At 38.0% G+C, this 17,964-nt stretch overlaps 1 protein-coding gene across 2 annotated transcripts in view; it reads right to left on the bottom strand.

Moving 5' to 3' along the window:
• Positions 1-17,964, bottom strand: part of MPP7 (MAGUK p55 scaffold protein 7) — a 148,306-nt gene that overhangs the window by 27,873 nt on the left and 102,469 nt on the right. For both annotated transcript variants that reach the window (XM_082753478.1, XM_082753477.1), the window contains 6 exons: positions 15,355-15,486; positions 8,789-8,870; positions 7,745-7,830; positions 5,869-5,943; positions 5,226-5,422; positions 4,641-4,705 (listed from right to left, as the gene is read on the bottom strand). In XM_082753478.1, coding sequence (XP_082609604.1) covers positions 4,641-4,705; positions 5,226-5,422; positions 5,869-5,943; positions 7,745-7,830; positions 8,789-8,870; positions 15,355-15,486 — 637 coding nt within the window. The remainder of the gene's footprint in view (positions 1-4,640; positions 4,706-5,225; positions 5,423-5,868; positions 5,944-7,744; positions 7,831-8,788; positions 8,871-15,354; positions 15,487-17,964) is intronic.

Raw genomic sequence — 17,964 nt, 5'->3', positions numbered from 1 at the left:
TGGCAATCAGCCATGGCTAATATGCTCATATATACCTCAGCTGATTTCATGCAGCCAGACACCACTACTGTCCCCTCCCTCCACATCCCACAGAACCCCCTCATACCCTGTGCCAGGTGCATTGTCCCAGCATGGGCAGGGTTAGTCCTACTCACACAATTTCATGCATCTCCTTTCCTTTACTTTCATTCCATTTTCCTGTTTTCTTTTCTATGCTGCTTTTTCTCACCATTTTTTCCAGTGCAATTTTCCCATAGTATTAATGCACAAGCAACACTGCTTTTTGCTGAAAAGAAACTACTGTTAAGTATCAAGAGAAATGCTGAAAAGGCTTAAGAGGTTTGTTATCCCTCCATCATTTCTGAGCTTCAGAAATAATGCTATCAATTTTATCAGCAGGTCAGCACATCTAACTGCCACTTATCTCATGCTTTTAAAACTTTTAAAATCTTATTGTTGAAACTACCAAGAGGGTTATCCAACCAATAATAATAAACTGAAAGAGGTCAAAGTTTGTATTAGTAATTTTTGCATTCACTGTTTCTAAAACTTTAGCAAAACAAGTATGTTAGTATTTGAATTAAACAGAATCAAGAAACAACTGAACTATCATGGAAATATTGACTACTGTAGTGCTCTTGCATAATACTGTTAGTTACACTTACTTAATCATTTCAAAGCCCATCCTCTCTGGGGTTATGCCTAACAGGTTGACGGACCAACTTTCGTCCATCTATTCTTCCACCGCTCTTATTTCTTTTCCCATTGCCCAATCCTTTCTCCTTTTCTACATCCTCAATACTAAATTTTGCTTCCATGCTTCTCCCCTTATTTTTTACTCTGACTTTTCTGGGTCTTCCTCTGAATGTAAAATCATCTCTGGTCACCATAGGGTCCATCTATATTACCAACTTACCTCCAAATACCATTAGACTATGCACCCTCTCTACTCACAAATAGAAGTGTTATTTCACTTGCCTTTCAATACAAAATAGCTTTGCCCTCTCCTCAGTGTACATACTGAAGGTTTTACAGTTTGAATTGTGCAATCTCAGAATGATTCTGTTATCTCTTTTAGGAAAATGGCTAGATTCTGGGAGAGCTGTATGTATGGAAATTATCTTCCACAAAGCTAATGTGTTTAATTTTACTTATATTCACTTTACACATAGACACAATGAAACAGTTCAGTTGGCTATTGAACTGAAACTAAGACTTGGCATTTCCATTGTAAACTGATCATTTTAACAATCTAGAATTAGGTTGGGCTTGTGTTTTCTTCAGTGCAAATGATTATCACTGAAAATGATTCGTGGAAAATTTCCTCTGCTCCCTGTCCTCAAGACGTGTATGCATACAAGCTGGTCAGTATCACCAAAAAACCACACTTTTTTTTTAGCTTCCAAATTTACGATACACAAACATGTGTACAGTTTAACAATACGCATTGCTATGCTGAAAAGTACAAAAAATTCAAAATTGGAAACAGAAAGGCTTTCCAAAAGTAATGTAACCTAGTTTCTTGCAGTATTTGACACATATTTAATTATGCTAAGAAACAATCCTGATAGATGTTAGTTACTCTGAATAGTTATTGACTGTGTTTCAGAGAGCTCTTCTTCTAGTTATGTATAACTGCCCTCCCCAATTCCCAACATTGGCTTGAGGAGAGAGAGGAAAAAAAGTGGTAAGATAGTTCTTGGGTAAGATTTTGACTAATTTTTAGATCAATTTTCAAGTAGAAAGACACTACTACCCTAGAAGCCCACATAAGAAACCAGAGTTGATTCATAGTTTCTTGGTATTCAAGAAAACAGAGTATTTCTTCTCAATTATAGATTTCCTCCTCGTTACAAAACATGGGATGTGGGGAATGAGTTGATTAAGCAAAGCAGGCTGGCATCCAGTGCTAGTTACCATGTCTCAAGAAAGCTTCCTTGTGCAAAAGTCCCAGTCCTCCCACAAAAGGGACTTTTATTAGCAGCTCTGTTGAAATTAATACATTTTTGTCTTTTGGAAGCTGTAGGGAATTATCTACTGGCAATCACACTTTCCATCCAAACTGCTACAGGAATTCAGGTCATAAAATTGGGTAAGATCAACTAAAATAACAATCTACCTTTCAATGACCTTTTCAACCTTTCAATTTCCTTTTCAGAAAGATCTACAGGACATCATTTTCACCGAGCAACTACCCATCCAAACGATGGAGAACCTTGTATCATGATGGAGGCCCAGAACATGGGCTGAAAATGAATCTCATGATATCAAGCATTACCAATTTTTTATCTCTCTATGTGGGATTTTAAATAAAACTTTAGAGGACAATGCCCAATCAAAACAAACAAAAAAATCAGACCAAGCAGTCCTTCCCAATTTTCTATTTTCTATGTCACTTTCCTCACACACTTCTGATATCGTCAATATTCTCTTCATTCATTTGAGTATGCATGGTTTTCCAGCATCTCCCAGTTTTGGCAAGGCGAGTGCTGTGAACTAATACAGACAAAGCATCTCACAGTGTCACTGTTGTGCTTGATAACAGGAAAAAACTGCCTAACTTTAGAAGGATCACAAGGCTGCAGAATCTTCAGCTTACATGGTATCTTCTTGAAAAGCCAAGCAAGTGGAAGGTTTTCCTGAGAGCAACTCAAGCAACATCCTAGTCATGAAATTTTTCTATAGGTGAATTCTGGTCTTTAAAATGCCTTCTCTACGAAGGATGTGAATTCCCTTCCAACACTAAAAACATGTTTGGTCTTTGAATAAAGAGATGGACATCTGCTCAGAACAGCACTGCCACTCTTCCCATGGAAATCTGGCAGATGTAGCAGCAGATTGTCTGAAGAAACAAGGAAGACAGAAAATGATAAATCTCTATTACTCTGCTGTCTTTCTTCCTTCAAGAGGCACCACAGACTTCTAGATATTTATCTGGACCTAGCTTTGTTTGGAGAAAGTCTAAAAGAGAATGGTAACAAGTATACTGCATTACCTGAAGGCTCTGTCATGTGTTAAAGGAAAGAGGAGCAAGAGAGGAACTCTTCTCCCTTGTTTACACTAGCTGAGTCAGAACAAATAAAGACAGCAGAGACAAAAATCACAGACGTTGCACTGTGAGTTTTCTTTGGGTTATAATTTTGGCAATTCCCAATCAAATTCAGGCTGCCAGTTTGGAATGGTGAGATGCATCTTGTAAAACCTTTCACTTGAAGGTCACTAAAAAGATGCAGTCCATTGTAAAAGGAATCATGCAGTGTTGCTGCAGCAGCTGATTTACCTCTTCAAAAGCACCAGTGCCACCTTAATTGAAGGCTCTTGTTGAGGGTATTATCCAGATTCAAGAACAGTGGACAGAGAGAAATAGCTATACCCTGGGACCAGACACTTTTCCAAAACTGGGGCAGAGCAACTTCACCTAGAACCTAGAGAAACAACAGATTTACTATAAACTGTAGGAGTTCCTCTTTGTTTCTATGACCTACGCAAATTAGTAATGCTACAGTGCAATCATATAATCTCTTACTGTAAATATGAAGCTAATTGAGGGCTTTCAAGTTAACAATACCATAGGGCATACAATACAACAATTAGGGAAAAAAAAAAAAAAAAAGTGAAATGGAATGAAAGAGAGAAAATGCAGATTATTAGAAAACCAACAGTAACCATCAAAATTCAGAACACAAAAGCCATAGAAAGGAGTTAGGAAAATAGCAACAGAAACCTCAGCGAGAAGTTTTAAGGTTAAATTCATTTAGTTTTGCATAGAGTGTGCCAGTATCCACCTCTTGCCATAGTATCCACACTTTTTGTTTTAATGTTGCAGAATGAAAGATGGTTGGAAATTTTAGACCACTTTCTGAATATTTCTAGTTGAACTCACAAACATGTTTGTATTTAAGATTTAGATCCTACTGAAGCGTGATAGTTTCTTACATTGTACTCACTTTGTTATGAGTCTGTACAACTGAAAGAAATAACAGGTCAAGTAAAATATGCAATAATACTTAAAACAGATGTTGATGTAAATTCCAGTGGAAAGAAAATATTTGTTTCGATGTATGCACTTTCTTAGAGCTTATTTTTCTTATATTGTGTAACTACTGTATTTAAAAGCAGAAACTACTAAGTATGAATTTGTTTAAAAACCAGTACACTGTTTCGTGAAAGTCCGTTGAAGAATTAAGTGTCCTGACTTTTAAAAATTCATGCTACTTCATATGACATAAAAAATTACCAACTATATGGGGAAGGAAAAGGAGAATATCCGACCTTTTATCTCACTCTCAATATAAATTTCACCATATTGATGCAGTCCAAATTATATAAACTGTTGAGCCAATTCTGCGCTATTTCAACAGGAAAAGAACACTCCTCAACCTTTGAAATATTATATATCAAAACATTAATTGGGCTCAGTGCTTTGAAAACAAAGTCAGAAGGCTGGGAATAATTGTTGCTGCTTTTAAGGCTTTTAAGTTCAGCTGTTCTATTTACCTATTTTCTTACTGATACAATGTGATCAGGAAGCTATTGTGCCCTGGAGAAATGCATCCTTTAGTCACAGGGCTGAAACAAACTGCTATTTTATGAGGTTAGAGATCAAGAGTATGATTTCTATTCCAGCTTAAAAGACTTACATGATTTTCTGTTGGAAATTTTCAGTGGCTGAATCTGCACTTCTGGTCTTCTTAGTGCAAATCTCCTATAAAATGGGGGGTGGTAGGGAAAAGACACAAACTCCTCAGTTTTCACTGCAAATTTGGGATTAATAAACACTTAACATCATGAGACTATTGCAAAATATCCAAAAAACTTTGTAAGAAATTAATTTAAAACAACGAAATCTACTCACAATCTAAAAAATTAAATCCTGAGCCTCAAATTTTTGTAAGCTCTCCAAAATCTGCTGCAGTTGTTATTCCTGCATAGTACATCAGTGCGAATAGAGATACTGATGTGCTATTTTCCATATGGTTTTTCTTTTAATCTGGATCAGTGCTATCCTATCAGTTTTTGTCATTATTAGTTCTGGCCAGACAAATAAGGAAATCCAAAGTATTTCAGCAACAGGTTTCCAAGTTCAGTTGTCTTGCTGCAAATACAGGTTTATAATACCCTTGTAATCTATGAGCATATGTATGACAACTATGCTAACTTAACAACTCGGCAAATAAGTGATTTTCTTACTATAAAAGATAAAACTATGCTTCTCATTAGCTCACCTCTCCTGGAAATGCTTTGAAGGGATCAAGCCTGCTCTGGGATTGGCATCACCTTCATGTTTGGCCTGCCACCAGGTCGCATCATCCTGGCTCATGATCTGAAGGATATCTCCTTTTCTGAAAGCAAGTCCAGCTTCTTTACAAGGAATTGCTTTATCCTCATTAGGATCATAGTCAAACAGGGCTCTGATAAACATCTGAAACAAACAGTGCTTTTTCTTTAGAATCAAAATATTACCATGTAATCCAAAGGTATCTCCCATTTTTGTTTTCACCGTTCAAAAACATTGAACAAAATAATGTAAAGCAATAAACATTTACTGCTGTAAAACATCCTCATGGAAGTCTAACATCAGAAGTTAATACAGGGATGTTTTATTCATTGTTCCTGCAACCACAATCGCTTGCAGTAAAGGCTGCAAAATCTAACTCCCAAAGGTAAACAGAACTTCAAACTTTGCAGTGGGACACTGTGTCCATAAGGAACAGAAGAAAAAAAAAATCTAGCACGTTAGTATCATGTTAGAAAAACTGGCGTAAGTCACATTCTTGGGTCTGTCATCTAAGCAAACAAAACTGATCCTCAGCAGTAACACTTAGAAGAAACATTCTTAAGAAGAAATATTCTTAAGAACTTGCCTACCTTGCCTTCCTTCGCTGGTGTTTCTTCCTTCACACTGGGTATAATTTTAAATGTAATTGCTCCTTGAGACTGAGCCTAGTGAACATTTTAAAAGACAATGCACAGAGAATTAAACTCTACATTTCACAGAAAATCTTAAAAGGAAAGAAAACTCAAATTAATTAAAATACTCAAAATATAATGAATCTATCCTTTCCCAGACATGACCCATAGAGTTTGACAGCTTCACCATACAGAACTTTGAATTGCAAAACTTACAAGTACTCACTTAAAAACCCGATGATTTATTTGTGTCACTTGGGGTTACAGATGGACTGTTAAAACCTGGAACCTGCATGTTTCAGAGGTTCCACTTCTGCACTGAAAGCAGGAGCAAATGCTACAGCTAAAATATACACATATTAGAAGCAACTGCTGGACTCCTGGCACAGTTTGGACATCCCTGGAAAAATCCAGCTAGCATTTCATTTTTCAGAAAAAATCTGATAGAAAAATTCAAATAGGTTTGTGCCATATTTATCATATAAAACTATTGGGGGGATTTATTCTTTTGGCAAGTTAAAGAAACTAGAAAAAAAAAAAAAAACATTTTTGAATAGACTACGTGTACTAAATGGAAAAAAAGCCCTCCACTATAAATCTTAAAACAAGTTAGCCATCATCAACCACCTCATCCATTCATCTTTCCCTATATCCCACTTAAAGTGTGTCTGGCTGCATTTTACTTATTAACCACAATATATTCCCACTGCCTCAGTGACATTTTGCTATTGAAGGAAGTGCTAATCAGCTGGAGACTCTGCTACTATTGCATGCAGCTGACAAGTTTCATAAAACTCGCAGAGTGCAACAGACAGCCAACGATTTAAGCAAAATGGAAACAGGCCTGTCCACTACCAAGTGAGACATACTTCTGCCTGCATGTCTGCGATCCAAGAGCTCACTGTTTGACAAGCAGCAGCCAAGTTCTTATTTCACCAGCCATAGGACTGGAATCAATATTTCTGTTACTTCTGAAACAAGCTCTAAATAGCTTTTGATGTTTATATTGTACCTCAAGGAGGTAAATGGGGAAATTGTTCACACCTTTTCTAGTGCTATTGTGTTTCTAGAGATTTTTAAATATTAATTTTTGCAGGAAAATATGTTTCTGTAGGGAACACAAAGCCATAAAGCCAGTATGAATATTGCTGGGCTAACACTTGAAATGAATCATCTTGGTAATTGAACCAAAACTGTGAGACAGCCATTCAATTCAGCAGGACAGCAATATGTTTATGTATATAAAAATGACTATACCATGAATATAAAAATCTGTCACGACCTAATCAGTTTCTTTGGTATAAAAATATTAAATATTTCTGGAAAAGTCTAAATTCTTAATTTGTTATAGTGATCCGTAACTGACTAAATAGGCTGGCTTTAGAGATTGCGTAGCTCAGAGAAGTATGAACATAATTATATATATCACTATATACAAATTAAGATATACTTCTAACTTACCCAGTTATTCTATCAAGTACGTACGTTATGAATTCATCGTAATGTGAAGTTAATGCATTAAAAACAAACGAATTTCTAAGTTTAAATTCAACAGATGGTTTTATATCTTAAAAACTGCAGATGATACATGGAGGTCTGCAAGATGTTTACAGCCATGTGACCATCATTAACCCATTACAAGTCATTTGTAATTGCATAGATCTAATGTGTGGAAAATCATTTTTCTAAGAGAAAGGTAACAGAGGTTTGTGGATGATGGTACTAGAAGAAAAAGCACTACTGCAAAATATACTTTTTACCATGAAACACATTAGAAATTATAATTATTTTTTCTAGACTCTCCTAAATTAATTTGAAAACGTTTCGTATTTACCAAAATGTGTATTATTTCTTCAGGTTTTTTATCATCTACAGGAATCCCATTGACTTCCCTTAGTTCGTCACCAACATGAATAAGACCTACAGAAGGAAAAGAGGGAATATTAAATGGTATACGTTACATCTAACACAAAAAGAGCTGTCAACATTCAGCTTTTTTCTCCCTTGTCCATCTACTTTAACCTCTAACTTAAAAGCAGGAATATACGGTGAGTACAACTACAACTACTGTCCCCATAGATAAGTTTGAGATGGTTGGTTTACTCACCTTCCTTCCTTCCTCCCAAAAATCAGTACGCTATGACTTTTCCAGACTTCTATGCAGATGTTTGAAACATGTCTGTGCCAAATCTTTTTCTACTCATACTACTTTCCTATTGCTACACAGCTGCAAGTACTGCAAAGATGACTTAAGTTATGAGCGCTAATTTGTGGTACAAATGCTTCCTAATTTAATGATATATATCTAGATTTACTCCACTATCCCACCTAAGTGTGAAATGCAGCTGTCTTACATTGTCTTCAATGAAAAGAGGCATGTTAAGAGTATAATTCAGGATCTCTTGCTTGAGTTCTTTTAGATTCTGAGCATCCCAAACTGAACAATGGGAGTCAAGGATGGGCTGGTATTTTGCTATCGACCAGCAAACTCCAAATGCAGTAACATAAAAGAATGCAGCCATCATGAGTTCCTCCATCAATAGGTATAATATTGGACTATCTTATGATTTCTAAGTGGATGTCTTTAACTGGAAACAAATCATGATAAATCAAAAACCAACCAATCAAACTAACAAATGAAAAAAGAAAAAAACCCTCTCCATCTGCTAACTCAAAAGACACCTCATTGCAAGTGAACTGGGGAAAAAAAATCAGCACAAATACTTTATCTGGTATTGAAACATCACTTTGGAAAACTGTCCAAACTCCAAATATCTTCGTGGTACAAAAGTATTTCATATGTACAGAATACTCCCATTTTATCACATCTTCTAAATGTTGTAACTTGAATGGCTTGTACCAAGAAGCAACACCTTACCACTTCTATCTGCAGCTCCTCCACGCATTATCCTGGCCACCACAATAGCACCAGTATGTTCATCCCTTTTAATTGTAGCCCCCTTTAAAGAAAAAATGGTTTCTTGGTTAGTCTTACAGTAATTTTAAGTCTCTAGACTAAAAAACATTTGCTATGCAAAAATGAATAAAGTTGGCATAGCATTGATATGTGAATAACCCAAAATGATACTTGCTCACGTAAAGAATTCACAAGGTATTGCTCTATTAGCATCCTGTTAACATGGGACTTCTTTTCCATTCAGAAGCAACTTGGGCATTCTGTAGGTACACAGCTTTAAAAAAGCACAAATGATACAAAAAGTTCACTTTTCAACTTAACGTTTACTGTGGCATACGTTATTTGAGTCTGCTGCTAAAAGTGTACTATGCTATGACTGAGAATTGGTAAGTTGTTTCTGTATTAAAAGGGGGTCGGGGAGTGGAGATGTTCCATACTAGGGCTATAAAAGGTTTATCTGTGCTTGCAATTGTTGCACTTTATGCTGAGAACTGCCCATGCACATACTGCTCCCTGTTTTGCTTTACAGTGCCATCAATAAACCTGAATTTGAGAAATCCCCCTGCACTTTAGCCCTCACGTGGAACTGGCATACATGAGGGACAGCTCACAACGCAGAGGAGTGGGACATTGCCTGTTTTTATGTTACACAAATACAGCGCAAGACATTTAGGTAAAAATTGCATAATGTAGTGAAATTTGTAGTGAATAACTGTCTAGAGGAGAAAAATGCCTTTGTAAACATAACTCTGAGAGTGTTCTGCAGAGAGACACGAAGTGATGAGTAAGAACCAGGTAGTGGCAGGGAGAAGGGAGAAACTAAGGTGAACCAGAGCCTCGAAGCACTGTGGAAGTTGAGATGCCATTTCTTTCAGGCAGACTGGGAGCAATGAGGTGGGGAGAGGCCGGCCCTCCTCTGAAATCTCACTTGAAAAACTCACGATTAGACTTCTGTGCAGAAAGCACAGAGCGCCGTATGAATCTATCAAACACAGCATTAACCCCTGCAGCCCATATCTCAGCATTAAGGTATGACCTCGCAGCAACAGGTGTAAATTTAAAGCTTATTATTAAAACCTGTAAAGTTGCATCTGTTTAAAAGTATAGAGTATCTTGGCTTTGGTTTTAATATAGCCGTCAAAAAGAAAAAAAGCATTAGGATGCTACAGCCAAATACAAACACAGGACACCTCCACTATATCGTCCACATATAGCAGAGGCTCCCCCATTCACCAGGAAAAGAAGCCCTGAAAGGAAAGGCTCTAGGCCTTTTACCCAGATGTTGACACTGTTAAACTTCACTGGATGCAAAATGCATCCGGCCACTGCCACCACCCAGCCACCATGTCCCCTCACGCCAATGTCTGCACATGGTTACTCCCCTTCTCTTTGTTTTTGGACAAACCCTGGAAAAAAAAAATGTGTGGAATTTGCAGTATGGACCAAGGTGAGATGCAGAAGTGATGATCAGGCTCGTGTCACAGCGGAGCGGTCACTTAATGCTTTAGGCAAGTCCCACTACCCTTATATCGGCACAAAATGAACTCCCGGCATTTGAAAAATGTCCCAGTAAATGTAAAAAGTAATTGGGAATTTTCACACAAAGCACAAAATCAAGGTAAAATTTACAGGAAAATTATTTAACCCAAGCAAGGTGACCACCAACAACTTCTTTATGGCAATCTCAGCGTGAGGCCCATAGGCAGCAGCGTTCGAGTTTACGCATGCTGCCGTACCTGTGGCACACAAAGAAAAAAAGAGAGTTCTTTAACCTCTCCTTCACTCCAAATTTAGAATACTTAAAAAGAAATCATCAAACAAATGGATTTCTTTTTGAGCACTTGAAGAGTTGATTTTCTGAAAAAGCAGCTTCTCTTGTACTGCTGCCAGCCCTGCTTAAAGTATGAGGTATATATAATCTGGCAAGGATTTCTCCTTATGAGATGTTCAGCTCCAGTACTTTCAGTTACATGTGCAGTGCAGCTCCTCATTTAGAGCTTTAAAAATGGAAGAAGGTTAGGCTGGACCTTGAGAGCTGGAAAATATTTTCAGGGTTGCTAGCCAAAAGTGTAAGTTACCCTAAATGAGACATATACAGATGTAATAGCATAGCTCAGTTTAAAATACTTTTAAAGGGAAAAATAAGGAGTTTGGGAGCCATATGGTGATCAGACTGAGAAAATGTTTAAAGGTATACCATGCAAAAACACTAAAATACAAGCTCCTTTAGCAAGGCTCTTTCATTATTTCTTTTTTTTTTTTTTTTTTTTAATTATTTTTAATGTAGTAAAACTGGTTGTTGAGCACCACTCAGGGTTTCACTGACGTAAGCTTTATTAGTTCACCCATTTGTCTGCTGGTTCCACAATACAAATGTCCTAAGCCTTGATTTTTTATAGGAAGAAAAAGTTACTAGTAAGAGAGTTTGAAAGATCATTAATATTTTTGCATACTTTTCTATTAAATAAAAACACATGCAGATGTTGAATACAAATAACTACTTCAATCAGACTTATTTTAATTCATTCTTTATTGGAAATGCATTTACAAACAGCAGCTACCTACCTTACATTGAACAGTTATTTAGAAGTTGATGCCCATGTACATGCAGACTGTGCACACCAAGGCTTTTCCTATCCCCAAATTAACACCACCTATAAAATAGTTGGTCGGGTTCATTCACTGACAAGAACCAAGCTATGGGGACTTAGAGGAAGAACTGGGGAATCTGCACTGGCAGAACATGTATGCGACTATTTTTAAACACCACAATTTGTTTCACCCAAGTTCAGCTATGGAAATCAGGTATCTAGCTCAAGCTAGGTGTCCAGGCTCCTCCTGCAGTTAATGAAAACAAACAGGCAGCTCCAGAGAATGAATCATCCTTTCGTCACGACGGGCATCTTGAACAGATGGAATGGCTCATTCTGGAGCTGCCTGTTTTTCTCCTGACTGTAGACACAGCACAGATCATTGCTTTCCAAATGACTAAATTTATGTGAAATGAACTTACGTGATGAAGAAGAAATCATCTGGACATGAAGAAGGATCCTGTTCAGAACAAGATCATGACAGCACTAATAAACCAGGACTATCATTTCAAAGCTGGAAGCAGTGAGTGGCCAGTAGCTGAACTCTGGATACCCCAGGTGTACATGCTGGGTATCAGGAATGTTAACTAGGAAAATGGCAAAGACTGAAGAAGTCCTAGAGAAGCAGACTCTGGGTTTAGGTAAAAACCCTCCAAGCTATGTGACAAAAAGACGAATTACAGTCAGGGGAATTTTTAACTATCTCTGGAAAGAAATGTCTCTTAATTCTCTCTCTATAAGGTTCAGAGACATTGTAAACTACTTTGTTTAGGTAAAACCTCCTAACACATGATCTCACCTCACTTGAGCGAGAAACTCTTAGAATGCCATTTGCTAATAAAGCATTAAGGAAAAAAGAAAGAAGGGAAAAAAACAAACTGTGGATGGACAAACCAAAAGTTTAAATCATCTCTTGCAAAAAAACTGGAGGAAAGTTCAGCGGTGACTTTTGAACTGATGAAATCTGGCAAACAGAAGGCCCTCCCACAAACCCAGTTTCCCTCTTGTGAGATGATTACTCCTGAGAACTCAGGCTTTGTTAATATGTGATTAACACCAGTGAGAGTTGCTTAACTCTGAGACAAGTGCGAACAAATACAAGAGGCTACGTGGTGTAATTTTACTTTAAAAAGGTCACTAGATACACTCTGAAGAAGTTAAGAGAGTGCGTAATTCACTTCACAGAGTACTGCTGAAAGTAAGCCAAAGGAGATGTTCAAAGTCAAGAACTTCCAGGACTCGCAGCTGATGCAAAGCTAGCTGCTTTGCAGAGGAGCAATCTCTGCTGCTTGCTTACAGAGGAAGAAAAGGTATCAGAGGTGAAATAAAGTTCAAAGAGCTCAGTATCTTCAAGTCAAGAAGCCAGGCAATTTCCACCCCAGAAAAAAAAACGTATGGTACCTCCATTCTCAAGTTGAGTAGAAACAATTCTGATGTATGTATGCAGTGGAAGCCAGCCTTTATGACTAGTTCTTGTGGTTTAGCCCAAGTGGGCAGCTCAGGACCCCATGGCTGCTTGCTCACTCTGCCCAGGTGGGATGGAGAAGAGAATCGGAAAGGGAAAAGTGCAAGAACTTGTGGATGAGACAAAGACAGCTCACCCGGGAAAGCAAAAGCCACGTGTACGAGCAGAGTAGAAGTGTGTGATCACCACAATTTTCATATTTTCATCATAAATCCAAAACAGAGCATCATGCAACTCTCTATGAAGAAAGTTAACTCTATCCCAGCCAAAACCATGACACTGGAGTAGTGCGAATAGATAAGCTGAACAGAGACTCATTGATCTGCGCTCGGCCAAGAATATGCAAGACTTTAAAACAAGCTCTGAAGAGAAAGAAATTAAAAAGACATGGAAATAAATAGAAAATGAAATTTTAAATAGTTTAGTAAAGGTAGATCATGGTGTATCTTTTCTTTAGTAAAGCAACTTCAGAAAACATAAACACAACGGTTCTAAAATACCTAGCAAAAACCTTGTCTTTGATTATTCTGCTGTGCCTACTCTGATAAGTGATTTATCTGGTAACTTATCTGAGTTACCACGCATGTTTCTTCTCACTCATACTTAAGAAAATAATAACAATCTGGTGAAGAGAAAAACACAAGTTTGTTGTGTATTGTGGTGATGGTGGCAAAACAGTAAGTGACCACAAAGAGTCAGTACGTGACATCAACATCAATAATGTTAAACCAGAATGAAGGGGATTTACAGAGAATGAGGAAGACACCACGCAGTGTTCTTGGAAGTTTTCTTGGAGAACAAGCAGCATGCAAACCAGAACTCACCATAAGCTCTTCTCCAACAAAAATAAAACAGAAAGATAGGCTGGGGATGTGAGACCACAGACACTCCTTTCCCATACAGATAATGTGCTATCTTAGAAACACTGATCGAAGGGAAGCTTTAGAAGTCATTGAAACCAATCTCCTGCTTAGCACAGGACGACTGTGAAGGCAGACCAGGACAGTTTGGAGACTCTACAACGTCTCCGGTGGGTCTCCTCCAGTGCTGTACTTCCCACCTAATGACATGTTTTTCTTAATTCTCAGTCGAAGCATCTTAGGGCTGTAGCTTGATGAAAAAAACACTGACCCGTGTTTTAGCATCTTTCACCACTGAGAAGAGTTTGACTCTATTGTCCTTGAAAGCTCCTCACTGTCAAGTAACCATAGGCTGCAATTAGCCTCTTTCTACAGATATAACATAGCAACAAGTCTACCATGGATTCCACTGTAAGGCTGTTTTCACATTGGTAATTAAATCAAACAGTCCTAACAAACAGAAGAACTGAGTTCTCTCACATGCTCATCTCATACTGTATTTTCTGACTTGTTCACACCTTTCAGAATTAATACTCCTTCTGATACTAAATCCTAAAACAAGTTTGTTCTCTTCCTCAAAGAATTTCTTAGATTAAAGAAAGAGGAAAGCTTGAAGCTATGATTTAAACATTTGGAAAAAAAAAAATTTAATATGTTAAAACAAAGCAAAAACTTTCCATATGGCCAAACATTTCATTATGCCAACGGGCATCTACAGTCAATACTAAAACTTATTTCTTGTTTATTGATGCCAGAAATCCATCAAGAGTGATGGTAAGATGTCTACTGAGAGGCATGCTCTCCTTGTATGTCTAACAGAGGAATCACTTTCCCACTGTTATTTCAAGTGCAGAATCATTGCTTTCTCGAAGTTATTTTGCAGATATTTCTTCAGGATTGCAATCCATTAAAACAAATACTCAGTATAGCATAAAACAAAGCTCTTACTGATTTGCAGGAGAAAAAGAACACAGGTAAATTTTATTCAAGATGACTCCCACTCTACAGCAAATAAAAATAACCAAATCAAGTAAAACATTTTAATATTCTTGTAATACAACCTAGGTTTAGTCCTTTCATTTTTCCAGATATCCCCATGAAGATATTAACTTTCTAGTATTCATAATCCAAAGTACAACAACAGACTTCTTAAATTTGCCCAGATTTCAATTCAAGCATTTTAAAATATGTTTTTATGCTTTATTTTCAGTGTATCAAAAGGTCACATTTTTTTTACATGAATGCTCACAGGCACAGTTCATAACAAAGGTCAAGATTTCTTTGGGGATTCATTCTCCCTCTCATTTTAAAACAAGTTCATGATGCAAATTCAAGATAAAAGATGAATATATTACATATATAAATGCTCAGACTGGCCCACATATATAATGCTCAAACACTGTGAATGAACAAATTCTTATTATTCATTTCACATACTTTAATACTAATAAATGGAAATGGAATACAAAAGTACATTACTGAATGTTAGGAATAAACATGCACAATGGCTGTCTATTCACTTTTCTAACCCATTTGCATTTATAACCTGAACACTCCACACCCTGCACACAAAAACAAACACCCACAAAAACAAATGACAGGAAGACTTACCAATGGTTCCCTGTTTTTGACAAGTCTGATTATTTTAACTGAGTCTTCTTCCTCATCGATATCATCAGGCATGGGGGGCAAGACAGGATCATAGTTCTTCTGAGCAACAGTATCATGCACAGAGAGCAAAGCCTGGAAACATTAACAGTCAGTAAGTTATCTGGCATCTGAAAAGGTCATGAAAGACAAAGCAGACTTCTATTATACACAGCCTGACTCTACCAGCTCTACTGACATGATGCAGGTAGACTGAATAGAATTTGTACCCACTCAGTGGGTAAGGAATTGGCTGGATGGTCACACTCACAGAGTTGCGGTCAATGGCCCAATGTCCAGGTGGAGCTCAGTAACCAGTGGTGCTCCCTCAGGGCTCACTACTGGGACTGGCAGTGTTTAACATCTTTGTTGGTGACATCAACAGTGGGATTGGGTGCACCCTCAGCAAGATTGCTGCTGACACCGAGCTGTGTGGTGTGATTGACACGCAGGAGGGAAGGGATGCCATGCAGAGGGACCTGGACAGGCCTGAGAAGTGGGCCTGGGCAAACCTCATGGGGTTCAACAAGGCCAAGCGCAAGGTCCTGCATCTGGGCCAAGGCAATCCCAAGCATAAATACAGGCTGTATGGAGAATGGATTGACGGCAGGCCTGAGGAGAAGGACTTGGGGGTGTTGGTGGATGAGAAGCTTGACATGAGCTGGTAACATGCACTCGCAGCCCAGAAAGCCAACCGGATCCTGGGCTGTATCAAAAGCAGCGTGGCCAGCAGGGCGAGGGAGGGGATTGTCCTCCACTGTTCTGCTCTTGTGAGACCCTACCGCGAGTGCTGTATCCAGTTCTGGGGTCCCCGGCACCAAAAGGACATGGATGTATTAGAACAAGTCCAGAGGAGGGCCACGAGGATGAGAGGGCTGGAGCACCTCTCCTACAAAGACAGGCTGAGGGAGTTGGGGTTGTTCAGCCTGGAGCAGACAAGGCCCTGGGGAGACCTTACAGTGGCCTTCCAGTACCTAAAGGGGGCCTACAAGAAAGCTGTGGAGGGACTCTTTGTCAGGGGTTGACAAAGAATTCCCTCCATGAAGTATGTATTTTCATGCACACAATGTGTGCACCTAAGTAAATTGTGGATAATTTACAGAGTCTTCATATCTATGAAAATACCAAGTGCTCTGCACACTAGCTTGAAATTACAAGAATAATGATCAGGAGAAAACCCGAGTCTCCAAAAGTAAGAACAACACTCTATTCCTCCAAGATAAGTTTCTTCAACAAACCAAGCAGTCCTATGAATCAAATAAGCAAAATAAGCATCTTCCAGTACTTCTGTTCCAGCATCAGGTGCATAACATTAAGCTGTTTCCCAACCATTCCCTTCAGAGGAACTCTGGAAGCTTACTTGGTTACTGGATCCCTTTCATACCAGCTCCCTTTCATACCAGCTCCAAATTATCCTAGGAATGTTTAATTTATTGTGGAATTCATGATTGAGATTGAGGAACATATTGCTCAAATGATTTGGCTTACCAACCACCTGTCACATGTCTTGCCCCATTTCTTTCTCTTTGTAGTTTCTCCAGTTCATGCACAGCTTGGCCAATCGATTTTTCAAAGAAAGGCCTTTCAAACTTTGTTGTGACAAAACGCTCAATCCTGAAAACAAAATAACTTATGGCCTTGCAGAAACTCAAGCGTCTTGAAATTCAAAGGAAGTTGGAAAGCTTATTCTCCTAAGGCTCTAAGAAAATCTCCCCTATAATCCACCATTCACTGGATGAAGTAATAATAACAAAATAAATGAAAAATCTCTTTCTAGATAAAGAACTCTTCAAGTTCATTTCTATTTTGAAAAGTCTTCATGATCTGTAATACCTTTTAGACTGGTGAACAATGGTCAAGTAATGCATTTACTTCTGTGGTGGAAACTATGCATTACAACAGGAGCAACAGCAACAGCCGTGCTTTTTATCGCAGTTACTGCTTTCCATTGCTTCTGTTTTCAAGTAGTTGCTCCTAAACACTTGAATATCTTACATTTTGATCTGACATATTTTTGTCCAAAGAGTTATTATTACAAAAGTTATAGTCTGAAAAAGAATTGACTTGCAAATTGATAACCTTCCCTGCCATACAAATAAAGTGTTTTGCAAAAAGTTGAAATGTTTAAGGTTAAGCAGAACACATCGACCTCGGTGACATGGATGGCATCAGAAGGTGTCAGAGCAACAACTGCAATAATGAATCTATTATAACAATTACAATGGTGATTAAGAAAAAATGCCTTAGTAAAGAAGAATGGAAAATGGCTACATTTCTCTAATACTGGTTTACTTTCTACTTAAGAAGATAACATTAGACTGAGCATACAAATAATCCAAACCCTTATGTTCTCAAGGATGATGCGAATGTTTTTAGAAAACACATGACACTTCTATTATGCTATTCCAGGATTTTTTTCCTTATTGAAGGAGACTGTAAACAACTGAAAGAATTTCCAGGCAATGCTACAAATTATCATGGCAAAAGCAGACAAGAAAGCGCACATAGCAATCCTCAAACTCTGAAGTTTCAAGTTGAAGTCAGGTCTTCAGCAGAATAAACACAGAAGATCAG

Source organism: Aythya marila (assembly GCF_965140915.1).
Source record: "Aythya marila genome assembly, chromosome: 2".
Lineage (NCBI taxonomy): Eukaryota > Metazoa > Chordata > Aves > Anseriformes > Anatidae > Aythya > Aythya marila.
The sequence above is the reverse complement of the archived record's forward strand: the minus strand, read 5'-3'. Positions and strand labels throughout refer to the sequence as shown.